General features: G+C 42.6%; 2 protein-coding genes across 2 annotated transcripts; both read left to right on the forward strand.

Moving 5' to 3' along the window:
• The first annotated feature begins 4,822 nt into the window (after window positions 1-4,822).
• Window positions 4,823-7,401, forward strand: LOC105441695. The gene has a single exon (XM_030994715.1). It carries the CDS (start codon window positions 4,870-4,872, stop codon window positions 6,496-6,498), a length of 1,629 nt encoding a protein of 542 aa, XP_030850575.1. The 5' UTR covers window positions 4,823-4,869; the 3' UTR covers window positions 6,499-7,401.
• Window positions 7,402-11,547: 4,146 nt separating this feature from the next.
• On the forward strand, window positions 11,548-17,093 carry LOC581917 (muscarinic acetylcholine receptor M2-like). Its single transcript, XM_781894.1, has 2 exons — window positions 11,548-12,453; window positions 16,782-17,093. Exons 1-2 carry the CDS (start codon window positions 11,548-11,550, stop codon window positions 17,091-17,093), a joined length of 1,218 nt encoding a protein of 405 aa, XP_786987.1.

Below are 17,093 nucleotides of genomic sequence, written 5' to 3' on the forward strand. Positions count from 1 at the left end.
CGGCTGGTCGGGATATGCGAATGAAGGGCATAGTAGTAGGGCCTGTGTCCATCAGGTTAGGGACTAGGGAATTCTCTGAGGATTTGTATGTTGCTCCGATCGAGGATGACATGCTGCTGGGTGTGGATTTTCTCCATAAGCATGGGGTTAATATACATATTCGGCAGTCTCGTCTCCAAGTAGGGAAAGAATTTATCCCCATGGAATTTGGTGAAGGCCCAGGACAAGGGAGGGTGGCCCGTGTGTACTTAGGTAAGTCTGCGGTAATTCCTCCTAACCATGTCAAACGGGTTTCCTGTATTATGGATCAGCGTATGGGTGATTTCATCTTTGAGCCAATAAGTACTCTATCAGTCCTAGCACCTTCTGTGATACATGGGGGAGGAAATGGGATGGAGTTGTACGTGATTAACCCGACGGATCGTAATATTTGTTTGCGAGTGTCTGAACTTTTAGGCGAGGCTCAGGAGTTAGGGACGGAAGGAGACTCGAATACTGTCCCTTTTCCCGCGGTTCGCCAGCTTACAACGGGGGGAATGAGAATGAGAATTTCCCCTCTTATTTGGAAGGGCTGTATGAGCGTTCGTGTGTTTTATTGGCAGAGGACGAGCGAGTAAAGCTTCGTCAGTTATTGGTCAAATTCGCGGATGTGTTCGCGCGGGATGATTTTGATTTTGGGAGTTTTACGGCTATAGAGCACCCAATAGACACAGGAACCGCTGCTCCGGTTAAGCTGAAAATGCGGCGGACTCCGCTTAGTTTCGCGAAAGAAGAGAAGGCTCATCTAGAGAAAATGTTAGATGCAGGGATTATCCGGTCCTCTATATCGGAGTGGGCATCTGCCCCAGTGTTAATCCGGAAACGGGACGGGGGAGTCCGGTGGTGCATTGACTACCGGGCTCTCAATGATGTTACCCGGAAGGATGTATATCCGTTACCGAATATTGAGGAGTGTCTGGATACTCTCTCTGGGAATGCTTGGTTTTCGAAGCTAGATGCGAACTCTGCATACTATCAAGTTAAAATCGAAGAGGAAGCTAGAAGGAAGACCGCGTTTACCACAAAATACGGGCTGTATGAATTCGTGCGAATGGGGTTCGGTCTGTGTAATGCGCCTGCGACTTTTTCGCGGGCGATGGATTTGGTATTGCGGGGTCTCAATTGGGAAATTGTTCTTGCTTTTCTGGATGATGTAGTGGTCCTCGGGGCTACTGTGGCGGATCATCTGGAGAATTTAGAGACTGTTTTGGAACGCTTTGTTCAGTATGGGCTAAAGCTGAAACCCAAAAAGTGTGTTCTGTTTCAGGAAAAGATAGAGTTTCTGGGACGGGAAGTAAGTGCCAATCGGGTTCAGCTCAAGGGGGAGCATGTCCGTGCAGTACTTGAGTGGCCTACTCCTGAGAATACTAAACAGGTGGAACAGTTCCTTGGGCTGGTGAATTATCACCGAGTTTTTATCAAGGATTACGCCGCAGCCGCGGTTCCTCTGTATAGTATCACAGGAAAGCATGCTTTCTGTTGGGGGGTTGAGCAGCAGGAGGCGTTCGAGGATATAAAGAGGCGGTTAACGCGGGCTCCGGTATTAACTATGCCTAATAGTCGGGATTTGTTTATCTTGGACACTGATGCCTCGAACGATGCAATAGGCGCTGAGCTCCTTCAATTGCAGGAGGGGGAGGAGAGAGTGATTGCGTATGGCAGTAGTGCTCTCACTCCAGAGCAGCGGCGTTATTGCGTGACTAGGCGGGAATTGCTAGCGGTGGTTAGATTTACTCGGCAATATCGTCACTATTTACTGGGTAGACAGTTTGTGGTTCGGACAGATCATAGTAGTCTCACATGGCTCCTTAGTTTCAAATATCCTCAGGGGCAGTTGGCCCGCTGGATGGAGGAATTAAGCCAGTATGACTTGCGGGTAGAGCATAGGCCAGGTAAGAAGCATGCGAATGCGGATGCATTGTCGCGAATTCCTGAGGATATGGCTGTCTGCGAGGAGTATCGTGCAGGGTTTAACTTGGAGGACTTACCTTGTGGAGGCTGTGGATATTGTACAAAAGCGCACCGACATTGGGCCTCATTTTTGGAGGATGTTGATTACGTGGTTCCGCTGGCATACAGACCGAAGGTTTCCCGGGCAGTGGCGGTTGAGGGAACCGTTGATTTTGTTTCTGGTTTTCCTTTGGAACTGGATGAGGTAATTGTCCCAACATTTCGGGTTCAAGTGGTCACCACTGAGGATGTGGTACCACTCCCGAATGCGAGTCTGCAAATTGAGCAAGGTAAAGATGCTCAACTCAGTCATCTCAGGAACTGGTTGGTCGATCAACTAGAACCGGAGAAAGCAACCATTATGTTGTGGGGGCCTGCGGAGAAGTATCTGTGGATTAATCGCAATGTGTTCCATATGGTTAACGGGGTGATATGTAAGCGAGTCAATGATCAGGATTATTTAGTAGTGCCTCAGTCACTAAGAGATGGGGTATTGAGTGCTAACCATGATATCCCGTCTGCTGGTCATGCAGGTCGGGATAGAACGGTGGCGAGGATAAAGGATCGGTATTTCTGGTATAATATGCACCAGGACATAAAGGAATATGTGAGGACTTGCTCGATCTGCAATCATTGTAAGAAATCGACCCGGTATGGCCACAGTCCTATGGAGTTGTACCATGCTGGGGTCCCTATGGAAAGGGTTCACCTGGATTTTCTAGGGCCTTTGCCCAAGTCATCCAGAGGGAATGTATATATCCTTATGATGGTGGATCAGTTCACCAAATGGGTGGAGTGTATTCCCTTACCTTCGCAGACCGCGGAAGAGACAGCTCGGGCTGCGGTAGGGGAGTTTTTCACAAGATTCGGGTATCCATTAGCGGTGTTTACTGATCAGGGACGGAATTTTGAGAGTCGCCTTTTTCAGGGATTGTGTAAATCTTTGATGATACACAAGGCGAAGACGACTCCATATCGGCCTTCCTCGAATGGGCAAGTGGAAAGATATAATCGTACTCTCATGGATGCTGTCAGGTGCTTCATCGGAAAGGCACAAAATCGTTGGGATGAGTTTCTTCCTCAGATTGCGGGTGCCCTTAGGACTACTGTAAATAGAAGTACTGGTTTCACTGCTAACCGGTTAATGCTGGGCCGTGAGGTGAATCAGCCTGCGGACTTGTTGTATCCGGTGCCGGGGGCAGCCCTTCCCATCGAGGCAGGTGAGTATCAGGCTAGTTTGCGGAAGGCGACGGAAGAAGCACATGAGTTAGCCCGCAAAAAGCTGCGTTCAACCCAAGAACGGCTTAAGCGGGATTATGATGTCCATACCTTCCGGCGGCAATACAATAAGGGTGATTTAGTGTATGTTCTGGACTCTGCTAGTCTGAAGGGAGTCTGTAGAAAATTGAAGCCCCCCTGGAAGGGACCAGCTCGGATAGCAGAAAGACTGTCGCCCGATCTATATCGAGTGGAGCTTCGCAACATGATCTCCACTAGGCATCAGGATCGCCTGAAGCCATGTAGAGATAGGGGCGTGCCCACCTGGTGTAGCACAAAAAGGCAGGTGCATCGGACTGAAGTTTATTGCTTGTGCCGGAAACCAGATGATGGGGATTTCATGATTCAGTGTGACCATTGTGAGGAGTGGTATCATGGTAAGTGTGTTGATGTTTCCCCGAGTGAAGGGGAGGCTATGGATAAGTATTCATGTCCACCTTGCCGGGCCAAGGTTCCTGGAGGGGTGGAGTAGTGGGGAATGTTTTTTTTTGTGGGGGGGAGAATTACGTTGTTAGTATACTTTTGGTAAGTATGCTGATATCTTTCCCGTTGATCTAATTCCCTTTACAGATGGATGATGACTATGGCGGCTCTCAGCCGCCGCCCCCGGGAACGGAAGAGGAGGCGTCGTTCTCGGGCGCTCTGAACAAGTTGGTGGAGGAGGCGGTCACGGATCGCAGGCTTCTGTATCCGGGATTGGTATCCCGGATGGCTCCTCGGCTGGTCCCGTGGGCGGAGGTGCTCGACCACCTGGATCGGCTGTTCCTGTTAGCGGTAGAGAAGGGAGAGGTAGGTTGGGTGGAGTGCCTGCAGGAGCACTTGCTCGATTGTATACCCCACTCTGACTTATGCAACCGCTTTCCTCATCCGGATCCTGACAGGAATATATGTCCCCGGGAAGAGGGGATATTGTCAGGTAAGCTGTACCTGGACCCAGGGACTCCTTGGTGGAAGCCGGAGATGGTGGAGACGCAGCAAGTCTCTGTCGCTCTGGCTTTCCTTTCCGGTAAGTATCGGGAGGGTTCCTCCCGTAGGTTATGGTCTCCCGAGGGGCCTGGTTTGTTAACAGGGGAATCGAATTCGATTCCCCCTACTGTATCACGCGCTCCGGCAACCACGGTAGCCACGGGTTCGGAGGGTGTGACTGGGGTGGATCTCTCTACTCCGGGGGATTTGACCCCTGGAGTTGGGGAGGACACTGCGGCTAGGGCGGGTTCTGGGGAGAGTTTGTCTACTCCGGGGAATTTGATCCCTGGAGATGGGGAGGAAACTGTAGCTAAGGCGGGTCCTGGGAATGTGACTCCTGGAGAGAGCGTTTCTCCTATGGAGACTGCGGGCGAGGACGACCCTCATTTAGGGGCTGACCCTTTCAATCGTCCGGAGGGATATTACGTTGTTCGCCGAAAAAAGAGGCATGGCAAAGGGGGTGCTAGCAGACAGCAACTCCCGGAGCCTGAGCTTCGGAGGCCGCATCCGGGTAATGCTCACGCGCCGCGATCGGGTATGTATTCGGATAGTTCGCGGGTCGAGCATGAACCGCGATCTGATAGGTATGTGGATAGGCCTCGGTTTGAGCGCAGACCGCGAACCAGGGAACCTGGGATGTATTCGGGTAGGCCGCGGTATGAGTACGTACCGCGACCCAGTGCACCTGAGACATATTCGGGTGGTTCAAGGGGTTATGAGAGAAGTCGTTCTGGGACTAAGCGGGCTAGCGAGGATGATGGTTGGGGGGGACCCATCCGGAAAACTCGTCCTTGTCCGGTGCCTGGCTGTTCAGTTAGGCCTAGAGGCCCGATCAAATGGCATATATACTCTCATATGCCGGAGTGTTTTCGTTTTTTGCGAACTGCAATTGGGCCTATGCGGGATGTTACTCTGGCGCAAGTCGGTTGCTTGCGTTACATCGCAAAGACGCTTACGGGGTCCGATGATTTGCAGGGATTGAAGTCCCTGTGCGCGAGTCAGACTTGGGAATACACGAATGACGTGCCAGAGCATCTCGAGCGGGAAGCTCAATATTTCCTGTCAGAGATGCACTGGAAGAATCCCGGGGCAGTGATCGTGCACCCACCTAATAGTCCTGCGGCTTTGTTACACTGGAGGTGGTTGGCGTTTTTGACGTCTAAATTGACCACCCCCCAGTGGAGAGAGTTGCAGCGCCTTGGTCGCCGAGTCGCGGTAGCGCCGCGCAAAGTTGTGGAGGAACCTCCTTCCCGGAAGGTGAGCCCGGGTGCTCCTGATGTTCGTCCCCAGGCCTCCTTTGATGCCGGGTCGGATATCCCAGAGGCACGGGTTCCATCTCCTGCGAGGGAAGCACCAGAGGTAAGTCCTATGGATGTTACACCCCCGGTTTCCGGTTCCGAGCCAGCTCCTGAGTCAACTTATTCTCAGATGACTCAGAGGCCGGCAGTTCCCCGGGCTTTTGATAGCCATTTTCATTTGGACCGGATGGAGTCCGTTCAAAAGAAAAAGGGGATGGAGTGTGTGACTGCCATTTCGGGCAGGGCCCCCAATGTTCCTGTGCGTCTTTGTGGGGGGGTAATGAATTACGTTGACCCTCGTCGATTTCATGAAATTCGGCTCCCTGCAGATCCATGTTTCCCTGTGTCGGTTGGGATTCACCCGAAGCACGCGGGAATTTCGAGTATTGGGTGGCGTGATGTGGACCTGGTCGCAGATATGGTGTGTGGGGGTCAAGTGGTGGCAATCGGGGAGATGGGGTTGGATTTCTCCGTGGCTGCTGATCGCTGGGAACCTCAGCGCCGTTTGCTGGCTGCGCAGCTTGCGATTGGGTGTGCGGGACGTGTTTTAATCCTGCACCTGCGGGGGGAGAAGTCCGATCCACTCGGAATAGCTCCTTCTCGGGAATGTCGCAGAATAGTGGGCAAGCATGTAACCCGGCATCAGAGGATTCACATCCACTGCTGTTCCTTGGGTTCCGGGGAGATCGCTGCCTGGAGAAAGGAGTACCAGCATGTGTACTTTGGATTTACTCCTATGGTAAGTCAATTCTCCCCGGCTCAGCTTGCGGCTTTGAAGCAGGTTCCTCTGGACAGGCTTCTGTTGGAGACGGATTCCCCGTATTTCCCTCCCCAGGGAGTGAAGCATTCCACTCCTGCTTACATCGGGGAGGTGGGGGCAATGGTGGCCTCTGCGCGGGAAGAGCCCCTGCTCAAAGTACTGGAGGCTACCACTAAGAACGGGCTTCATCTCTATAAGCTCCGGTAAGGGATGATGTTTGTTATCCCTGTAAGGTTTTTAGGGGGATGATGTTGTTGATTATCCTTACAATATGTTGATTATCCCTGTAATATCTTAAGGGGGATGATGTTTATTATCCCTACAATGTTTTAAGGGGGATGATGACGGTGACTCCTGCAATGATTTGAGTGGGGTGTCGAAGTGACTGACCCCTGTAATGTTTTCCTTGAACAATTCCCTCCGGGATATCGGGGAATAGTGATTATTGGGGGATGTTTGTGATTTGTGGAGAATGTTTGATGATTTGTATAGATGTAGCAAACTGGGTGTGGTCTTTTCGAGGCCATTTTATTTAAACTGCATTGGTTTAAAATAAATTGCACATTGCTGGCACTCGATTCGCCCTTTGATTTCGTTTGCTTCTGCTTTTCCTTTCCAAAAACGAAAAAACTATACTGTTTGGATCACCCTTGTTTGTTTTTTTCAGTACAAAGAAAGGGGATCGGCATGTTATTTTTCTATTATTCTGTGTATAATGAAATTGCCCTTTTGAGGGCGTGATAGTTTTTTTATTTATGGGATGTATAATAGGGTTGTCCTTTGTAAATTGGCAAAGGAGGGAGGGTTTTGTTCACGGAAAGAGTAAGAAATTCTTTTTCCCGGAGGATGGCATTGTTTTCTGTACATTTTGTGTGTTGTTATTGATGGACCTGGCTGTTGCAAAAGCCGGTCTTAACGGGTTTCAGCCACTAATTGTGGCACCCGAGTTTTTTTTGAGGGGTTCAGTTCTCCCTGGGATGAGTTCTTTGAAACGGGGGGGAATGTAGTAGTTTTTTATATCAAGCTACGCTAGCAGACGACGACAGCCGTATCCAGTAGCAGCCTACGCTAGCAGACGACGTCTGCAGTCTGCAATAGCCACCCTCACCACTAGAGGGCGCTATTCCTATTGGAAGCTTCCGTGGATGAGAGTCAACCTGAACTCTCTCTCTCATGCAACCGACACCTCAACCGAACAGACGTACCTTTACTGGAAGTTAAGGATGTCAAGCCTGATTGCCTGATACATTTCCAGTGAGTATTTCATGTCTGGTTATGGTGTCTATAAAGTAGCTCCCAAGTCTACTTCAATATATTATTGACATCGTCTTTCAAGAAGTTTGATTTGTCTTGTATTTGTTCATATTACATTCATATTAAAGATAAACTTGAGTTCTGGTAATGCGATTGCATTGTGAAAGAAAAGGTGTGGAATGAATCAGAAAAGTTGATCATATAGCATGTAAGTAATGGTGTGTAATGCAAGGTTCTGGAGTCATCAAAATCATCATAAATTTGGCAGAGTCTTGGTAAAGTAACAATCACTTACACAGAAAGATGTATATGGGACAACACACATGGTGTCGGGGCTAGTACTACCCTGTTTTCCTTATCTTTCTATGCTCATTACTCAGGCAGTATACATTTTCTTCCAGAATTGTTTGGCACATAACATTTATTTGTAATCTTGAACATTCAGTGTAAGTTTCGTTAGATTCTGTGAGAATTCATTTTCTTTTTTTACCAAAACTCAAGTTTATCTTTAATTCTAGTAAAAGGCAATGAATGAAGATATACATACATGTTCAGAGGAAATGTAAGAGTGAGTGACAGGACCGGAGAGACAGGGAGAGAGGGAAAGACAAAATACAGTGCGAGTCTAAAAAATGTTTACAACTAGAAAATTGCAAATTATTTTAAAAATCATCTATGAACAGTAAATTATTATACATCTTATGAACGAGTGTTTTACCCCGGATCATTTAGTATCATTTTGTGTGGTATGTGTTCACGCTTGGATGAACAGGAGACATTGTTTGCGAGAGTGTAAAAATCTCCATTCAAGGCAGTGCATTAAAAGGACGTCGACCGTAGCAATCCCCATTGTCTTCGTGCGAATCTAAAAGTCCCTGTTGGCTCAGTGCCTATCAGTGGTAGAGCGGTGTTCTTGTAACTGGGAGTTTCCATGTTCGAAAGCAAGTCGATGCACTATAGTGCCCTTTGGTAAGGCATTAATTCGCTTTGAACATTCTTAATTCCATCTGAGAGGATTTAAAGGTGTCACATGCTTCCTTAGGAGTCGGGTAAAACGAACAAGAATGGGTGACAAGACATATGACAGAAAGAGAAACAAAATATAGAGTTACTACTAAATAATTTGTGCATGTATACACGGCACAGGAAAAGGAAAGAAAGAACTATAGGACTGTACATTGAGGAGGCCCGATGGCTCAGTGGTAGAGCAGTGGTCTCGTGACAGGGAGGTCCTGGGTTCGAAAGCAAGTCAATGCGCTAGTGCCCTTTAGTAAGGCATTAATCCACATTACCAAGTCCCCAGAGAGGACTTAAAGCCGTCAGTTGCTTACAAGCATACACATGCTTTCTTTAAGGAGTCGGGTAAAACAACCAAGAATGGGTGACACGACAGGAGAGAAAGTGAGAGAGACAGAATATAGAGGTAAAAAGAGGACAATAAAGAAATGTCACCATTTTAAACGAATGACCTAATAGCAGGGAGGCTGAGGAGTTTGTTACGCGAGTGGGCTTGGAAATAAAAGGAATTTAAAAAAGGCATAACGGAGAGAACTCTTTTGACACATTTTCATGTTCATGATTTAATAGATTTGTATTAAAGTCCCCCATTAAAAAAAACAAATATTAATAAACGCTGGACTTCGTAATAAGTCGGATAATTTAACTGCATCCAGGCACGTGGCCACAGGGGGGGGGGGGGGGGGGGGTGGGGGAGGGCACGGGGAGCACGTGCCCCCCTCCATTTTTTTCAAATTCCAGGATCGGTTGAACTCTTATAGACCCCTCCCCAGGACGTCGATCGATTACATGTATGTGTCCCCCCCCCCCCCTCCCCCTCCCCAAACATCAAACTCTGGCTACGTGCCTCACTGTATCAAACATTATTTGGGGTTGGAATACCCCAGGATTCATAATTTCAATAAAAAGAATTTCAAAGTCATTATTGATTATTGAAATATTATCATGCACAACATAATTAAAGATAAAGCAACACCAACGCCGACTCTTCTTAGCCTATTTTCAAAGACAAAATCATATCTATCGATTAAAAAAGGATTTATTAGGATCATGGGATAACCAAGTTTCTGTTTGTCTTATGAAAGAAAGCTGTTTATTGGAAGGGTTATCTAAAAATGATTGAAATCCATCAAAATATTTATTGTAACTTTGTATATTTACAAGCATTAAAGAGAATGTTTCACTATTAAAATCTTTAATAATATTGTATATTTGTTATATGCTTTGTAAAAGATTGTTATGCTGGATCCTCGCGATCAAAATTCAAATTCAACTCTTCGGATGATATTTATATTTTCATCAACAATTTCTTCAAGGTTCCTAGCACATTAACAATTAAAGGATTGGTCATTAGCTTGAATGGGTCTTAATAAATCAAAAAGGTCATCGTCGCTCACACACTCAGAAGGTAAGTGGTGATCTAAACACTATGAACATGACTGACAAAGAAAGCGGACAAAATATACAGTTCCTCAGGTAGACAAAGGAACATCCCTTCACTGCTATTATGTAATAAATGTGTAGAACAGGTGACTATGCATGTGACACCTGTTCTACACATTTTTACATAATAGCAGTGAAGGGATGTTCCTTTGTCTACATGAGGAACTGTATATTTTGTCCTCTTTCTTTGTCCGTCATATTCATAGTGAAATTAGCCACAATGAGAGAGGACCTTATCATTAAGGGAGGGTAAAAACGCCCATCCATTTGGATATGATAACACTTGAAATACTAAATTTTCCCAAAGGATGATAGATCAGTCTTGTAAGTCACGCCATGACGCTTGTTCTGCGTGCAGGAAATCAAATGACCTGCATATACAATATATCCTTTGATAAAGAGACTGCCTCTCGATGTGATTTCCGATAACTCTCTAATGGTATCTAGTTCTCTGATAGAATGCGTTAACAATGAGAATTAGTAATTTTAATGTGTATTCTCAGTTAGCATGCTTTACGGAGATAAATTGTAATAATCAACCACCACGCAAATAGAAATAATAGGAATACAAAATATTTAATGCAAAGAAAAAAAAGCTCTTCGACTAAAAAGAATTGATGCAATCTACTAAGCCCCACGAGAGCGATAGAAATGGCACGTTAAAAGTAAGTCAATACCGTTCTTAGCCTTCTCAATACATCTATCATCAATAAGTTTGTAATGAGCTTATTACCGAGGTCTCACTAATTGCATCGAAAAACCGAACGTACCCGTCGGGAACACTTCTGGCAATATATGCGGAATAAGAGGATTATTTCCAAATCGGGTAACCATCAACAATGCAGTATGATTTAAAAAGGACTTCTCAAAGTATAGTTGTTCTTGACTGCCAATTCCCTGATGTTTTCAGATTAAAAGCCATTAAAAGTGTTTGTCTATTACATGTTTTCTTTAATTAATTTTCTTGAAATACAATAAGCCTATATAGCGCCATGATGGTTTCGTTGAGCGAACGAAATTTCAATAAGATTTAGAAAACGGTAATGCCACCAAGCTCTTAAAGAACTTTGAATCGGAAATCAAAATAAAACTTTTCCCTGGCAAATAATACTATTTAATATGAACACACGAATATGTTTCAAGGACCAACACTTTTGTAGGTTGAGTACGTTTAATATATCGCTGTAGATCGAAGACATCTATTTTTAGAGACTAATTTTCGCACTGGATTTTGCGGCCTTTGAAAATGATTACAAAATTTGAACTCGTAAAAGGTTGTCAATTTTATTTCTGTAAGTTGCTTTTAAAAGTTAAACTTCCGCAGCTGCGGCATGACAAGGACGATCGATCGTAGGTTTACTAAAAAGTTATTCTCCATTGTAGAGTTGACAAGCTTGAAACTAAATAGGACTACAATTTAATTCTACTTCTCGCTTCTGATTCGTTGAGGGAAATAGCATCTAAATATGACTGTATATAAACTTCTGCTTTTCGGTAAGAGAAGTATTTACTTGCAATTCTGTGTGAGGTGCAACATTGATCATGGCCGATATTTCGAATAGCACGCAGTCCTACTCAACGGACATGTTTTGGACTGATATCCAGAATGCAAGTGAATACATGAATGTCACTACTCAATCTTTGGATCCCTCTGGAACAACTCCACCTCGTCTGAGGAGTCTCATCTTCCCCGTTGTCTTTTTCGCGCTCATTGTACTTGCCAACATCATCAGTCTTGGCGCATTCTTAGTAGAAAAACGTCTCCGTACCTACAATAATTACTTCATCATAAACCTGACCATACTGGATCTGCTGGTTGGAATCGGACTGGGAGCTGTCATAGAGCACTCGTACATCGGCCGGTATCCGTTTTCTCAGAATGCCTGTAAGGTCATAAGTGGGATCTTCGAAGGAATCGTCAATGCTTCTAACATCAACGTGGTTGTGATATGCGCTGATCGACATCAAGCGGTCTATGATCCCATTAACCATTACATCTCTCGATCAAAGCGCAAGGCAGTCATCATCAACTCTCTGCCATGGGTGATTGGACTCTCGTTCTGGATAGGGTACGTCACCGTGTGGGAGTTCGTCGTCGATTTCGACAACGGACCTCACTGTATTCAGCGGTTCCATCTCAGTCCGTGGGCAAATATGATCCAAAGTATGGCCACGTTCTTCTTGCCTTTGGCCATCATCGCCGTCCTCTATGTCAGAATCTTCATCAAGATTCGGAAGACGGTTGAAAGACGGAACAACAAGAAGTCGACCAATTTTGCGGACCTCCACCTATCTAGCTCCAAGGACACTGAGATGACGGGTGAAAGCGTTTCGTCGACATCGCATACAGGTTCCTTTAGTGACATTACGGAGACAGGGAGAAAAGAGGGCACCACATCTCCATCACGTAAGGAGACCAAGATCGGAAATAGTGGCCAAGAAGTATCGGTACGTAATCTACAGAATGTTCCTCTAATTAATAACACGATGGCAAAGACGTCAGTAACCTTGTCCGTCACCTATCCCAACATGAGAATATGATCAAAACTGTTCTAAGATGATGAAGCGGATCCTAACGATATGATTGATTGAGAGCGTACACGTGACCAGGCATTTATTTTGCCTATAACACGTAATTTTATTACTATATTATGACCGGTCATTATAGTAAAATCATGTTATAAAACAAATAAAACGTCATCTTATAAAACAAATAATACTCATCATTTTGTTCGGGCATTTGTAAAATTACTCGGTACCTTCGAAAAAGTCCAAACACCCAACTGTTAACGTACAAATCTGAACACGATTTCTTTATGATGTTGATAGGGCGCTCAAATTTCTCTTAAGTTTTCTTGGCAATCATGTTCAATTAAAGTGACTCGGTAACATATGTTGAAGGTTGATGAAAAAAATTGCATAATTTTTGTATAAAATGTTACTTACTATATTCCTTCTACTATACTAACCCTCTGACATGCAAAAAATCCTAAACAAATTCTCAGACCACAAAGATATCTATGGTTTTCTTTAAAGGCGTCGATGTGAGGCACCCTCTAACAGTGATTAACAGTAAATTCTCCCAACCAATTTTGAATTTTCCCAACCGTTTTTCCATGAGAAAAACACATAAAACAGGCTATAAAAATCTGTCAACAATTAACTGCCTGGAATGGAATGTAGAGCCATTTTATTACTTTGTGACGATTTACATTCACCTAAAATGTAATTAAATTGTCCTTGTCTTGATGCTGAACAGGCTTTGACCAAAAAGTAGCAGAATAGAAGTAGAATAATATAGTTGGGAGAATAATTAAGGAATCGATCAGATCAGTTTTTCCAAATTTGTACCATGAATAATGATCCGTTTTCACTCAAATTTTCAGATTATCTTTAATTGTACATCCAGCATTGAAGTCACTACCTTAGCACCACTATCTCTCATCTGAACAACTAAGGCCAACTTTTGTACCAAATAAATAAAGAGATTGGCTGCCCTAATTTTTTTTATGGTCAGTTTTTATTCTTTTCTCTCTTGAAACAAATTATAATCATAGTACAAATTACAATCATCATATGTAACTCTCACTGCAAATGTGATGACATTATAAATCAGTATAAATTTTTGTCTTACAAACGGCTTCAAAAGAAACTTACATAGTTAGTTCCTATACATCATATTTGAAACAAAAATTCATATTTTCAAAGAAAACATATGCAGTTGTATAATCCAATTTTTTTTGTTTTAACAATGTAGCAACTTATACTTCTTTTTATACTGTTGTCCTGAGAGAAAAGTTTTCTCTTTTTGTTAACCCTACCCTACCCGACCTCTCCCTTATCCCCCTCCCCCCCCCCCCCTTAACCGGTGGACGACTGGCTCTGGGTTCCAATTGTTTGTCTAATACTCAGGTTTTCCCATTTAGAAAAATGAATAGTGAGAGTTCCCCTCATTGCTGCCAATTTCCTTTCTTCTACTTTATCCCCTATTATACTATTCTTTATTTCATTAAAAGAGGGTGGTTTTTAAGTTCTCTATTTCTATAAATCAGATATTTAACAAGAATTAAAACATGATTCATTAATTGATATTTTCCTTTATTTCTCTCCTCTTTCCCATACAGAATTTCCTCCAAACTACAGTTATGTATTTCAAAGTCTAAAAATCTCGTGCACATTTCCCACACTGATTGTGCAAATTCACAAGTATAGAATAAATGTTTATATGTTTCTTCATCTTTTTCGCAAAATGAGCATAAGTTAGTCGAGACAAGACCAAAACGGAAGAGGTGATGGTTTGTATATAATATATTATGTATAAGTTTGAACTGAAACTCTCTTAATCGACTGTTAAGTGTACACTGTCTTAGTCTTAAAAATATGTTTTCTATTTCCTTACAGGAAAAACCATAGTTCCTTCCAATTCTCTCAAAAACCAAAGGTTTAAAATCATCTTTCTTTATTAATTGTACATAAATTTGTTTTGATTTTAAATCAGCTATATTAGTTGTTTTCTTCCCCAAAGTGAAATCAGTTCCAGAATTATTTTTTTCTTCTCCCTTTCTAAAATTATTTTTCCAACAAACTGGTAAACAGGCATAAAAGTGCTTGATCTTTTCAATTTCATTTACTTCAACACCTAAATCGATAAAATGCCTGTCACTTTTTAGTTTACCATCGTTTTCCAGAATATGTTTTAATTTGTAAATTCCTTTGTCATACAACCTCTTATCGTATATACAACTTCCTTTATATCGAATAAGTTTATTATTAAAAATTACCACATCACCAATGTCTATACTCCTTATATGTCTCGTATTCACCCAATCTTCTAATAAATCCATATAAAATTGTGGAGCTGTCACTTTTAATAAACTTGGTATATAGTCACATGAAAATATCAAATCTCCACCCACGTGTTCAGTGACAAAGTTAAAATATTGTTTCCATTTCATGTCTTCATCTTTGTTTAGAAGTTTTTGAATCCACATAATTCGCTGCGATTTAACTTGTGCAGAAAAATGTAACATCTTTAACCCCCCTTGGTTATAGTCTAAGAACATGGTGTTTCTATTGATTTTATCTGTTTTTCCTTTCCATATGAAATCTAAAGTTAATTCATCCAGTGAATCATAAACCCATTTTGGAACAGGAGTAAGTGACGCCCGATAAAGAACTTTAGAATAAATGTGCACTTTCAATAGTTGAATCTTACCCATAAGTGTTAAGTCCCTTTGCTTCCAAAAATTTAAAAGTGTTTTTATTTTACTTATGATTTCTTTATAATTTAGATCTTCTTTCCTGTGTTCATCGAGGGAAAAGAAAATCCCTAAAACCTTAAGAAAGTCAACTATTTCGCCAAAAGCAAAATCACAATCTAAACGTTGACATGAACCTAACCTTAATATTTTAGTCTTGTCGTTGTTTATTTTCAGTCCAGAAATTTTTTCGAAATCTGCAAATAATACTTTTAACCTATTAATTGATTTTTTATTGCGAACAAAAATTGTCATATCATCCGCATAAAGTACTAGTTTAGTTTCCTTATCTCCAAAATTAATTCCGTCCACCAATTTATCTATTCGTAATTTGTGTGCCATTACTTCAATACACAAAATAAAAGAGGTACGGAGAAAGAGGGTCTCCCTGTCTTACTCCCCTTTCTACTTTGAAATAACCAGTGGACCCTCCTTCATTTAATACACAACTTAGAGTGTTCATGTATAAAACTTTAACCCACTTTTGAAAGGACGGACCGAAACCAAATGACGACAGAACTTTTTGAAGAAATTGATGTGAAATTGAGTCAAAAGCTTTTTCGAAGTCTACAGCTAACAAAAAACCAGATAAATTGTAACGGGATGTATGAAAAATAATATCATCTATAATGCGAATGGCCTCACCAATATTCCTCCCTTTCATGTAGCCCACCTGATCTCCCATAATGATCTCATTTAATACTTTCTTGATTCGCTTAGCCAAAATTTTTGTTAAGATTTTATAATCGACATTAAGAAGGGAAATGGGTCTATAATTTTTCAGTGAAAAGGGATCTTTCCCATCTTTAGCGATTAACGTAATTACAGCTTGTTTTTGAGACGATGCTAATTCTCCTAATCTATATGCTTCATTCAAGGCATCTTTAACTAAATCTCCAATATCCGGCCAAAAGGTACGATAAAATTCTGAAGAAAAACCGTCATTTCCAGGTGATTTGTTCTGTTTTAATTCTTTTAAGATTTCTAGGCATTCTTTATTACATATAGATCCTTCACAGTATTCTCGAGATTTTTCAGTCAATTTTGGTAAACCTTGAAAGAAACTATTACAACAATTATCCGAGCACTCGTACTCTACTTTACTGTACAACATGCTGTAAAACTTCCGGATTTCTTCAGTTATCCTTTTTTCATCCTAATGATTACACCGAACGATATAGGCTGTTTGCTGACAACATTTTCTTACAAAATCCCTAAAAATTAATCATTGAGGACTAATTCCCCTCGCTGTCCCATGTGACTACGAAAGTAATATGGAATTGGCGCTTAACGAAAATGTAAAGGTGACATAGTTGTTTAGTTTACGTTTTTGGTATTTTTTAAAGTTTGAATAGATTCCATTGGAAGATCAAATACCAGTCTAAATACAAGAATTCGTTTTATAGCTTGTATATTTTTGGCTGTATATGTTCTTATCAAAATCTACGGTGTTTATAATTTTCTTTTTTTTTCTCTTTGATCCTTTGTCCCGGTATGTTTCTCTTTCTAACAACTCAGACATCGGCGTCATGTCGCGGGGAATCGACGGCTGAAATGACGAAGGCGACTCGTACTCTCCTCCTCATCGTCATCGCTTTCGTACTGACATGGATTCCGATTAGCGTAATCGGTTTAATCTACACTATCGAACCTCGTCTTGTCGTAACTGGTCTGCCAAATGATGTTTTCATTTTCTTCGGCAATCTGAAGTATGGGAATAGCCTTCTGAACCCTATATCCTACGCCATGTCACAGCCTCTGTTCCGTGCTACTATCATCAGAATGTTCTCCTGTAAACGCGGACCGTCGCAGGTCAACCAGCCTCGATAA

The sequence above is a fragment of the Strongylocentrotus purpuratus genome, unplaced genomic scaffold (assembly GCF_000002235.5).
Source record: "Strongylocentrotus purpuratus isolate Spur 01 unplaced genomic scaffold, Spur_5.0 spur5_scaffold_21, whole genome shotgun sequence".
Lineage (NCBI taxonomy): Eukaryota > Metazoa > Echinodermata > Echinoidea > Camarodonta > Strongylocentrotidae > Strongylocentrotus > Strongylocentrotus purpuratus.

What these genes read in the sequence shown, in the direction of transcription:
- LOC105441695 (XM_030994715.1), top strand. Translation starts at nt 4,870, where the DNA reads ATGTATTCGGGTAGGCCGCGGTATGAGTACGTACCGCGACCCAGTGCA.
- LOC581917 (XM_781894.1), top strand. Translation starts at nt 11,548, where the DNA reads ATGGCCGATATTTCGAATAGCACGCAGTCCTACTCAACGGACATGTTT. An exon ending in ATAGTGGCCAAGAAGTATCG is followed by an intron (nt 12,454 to 16,781) that starts GTACGTAATCTA and finishes CTAACAACTCAG; the next exon opens with ACATCGGCGTCATGTCGCGG.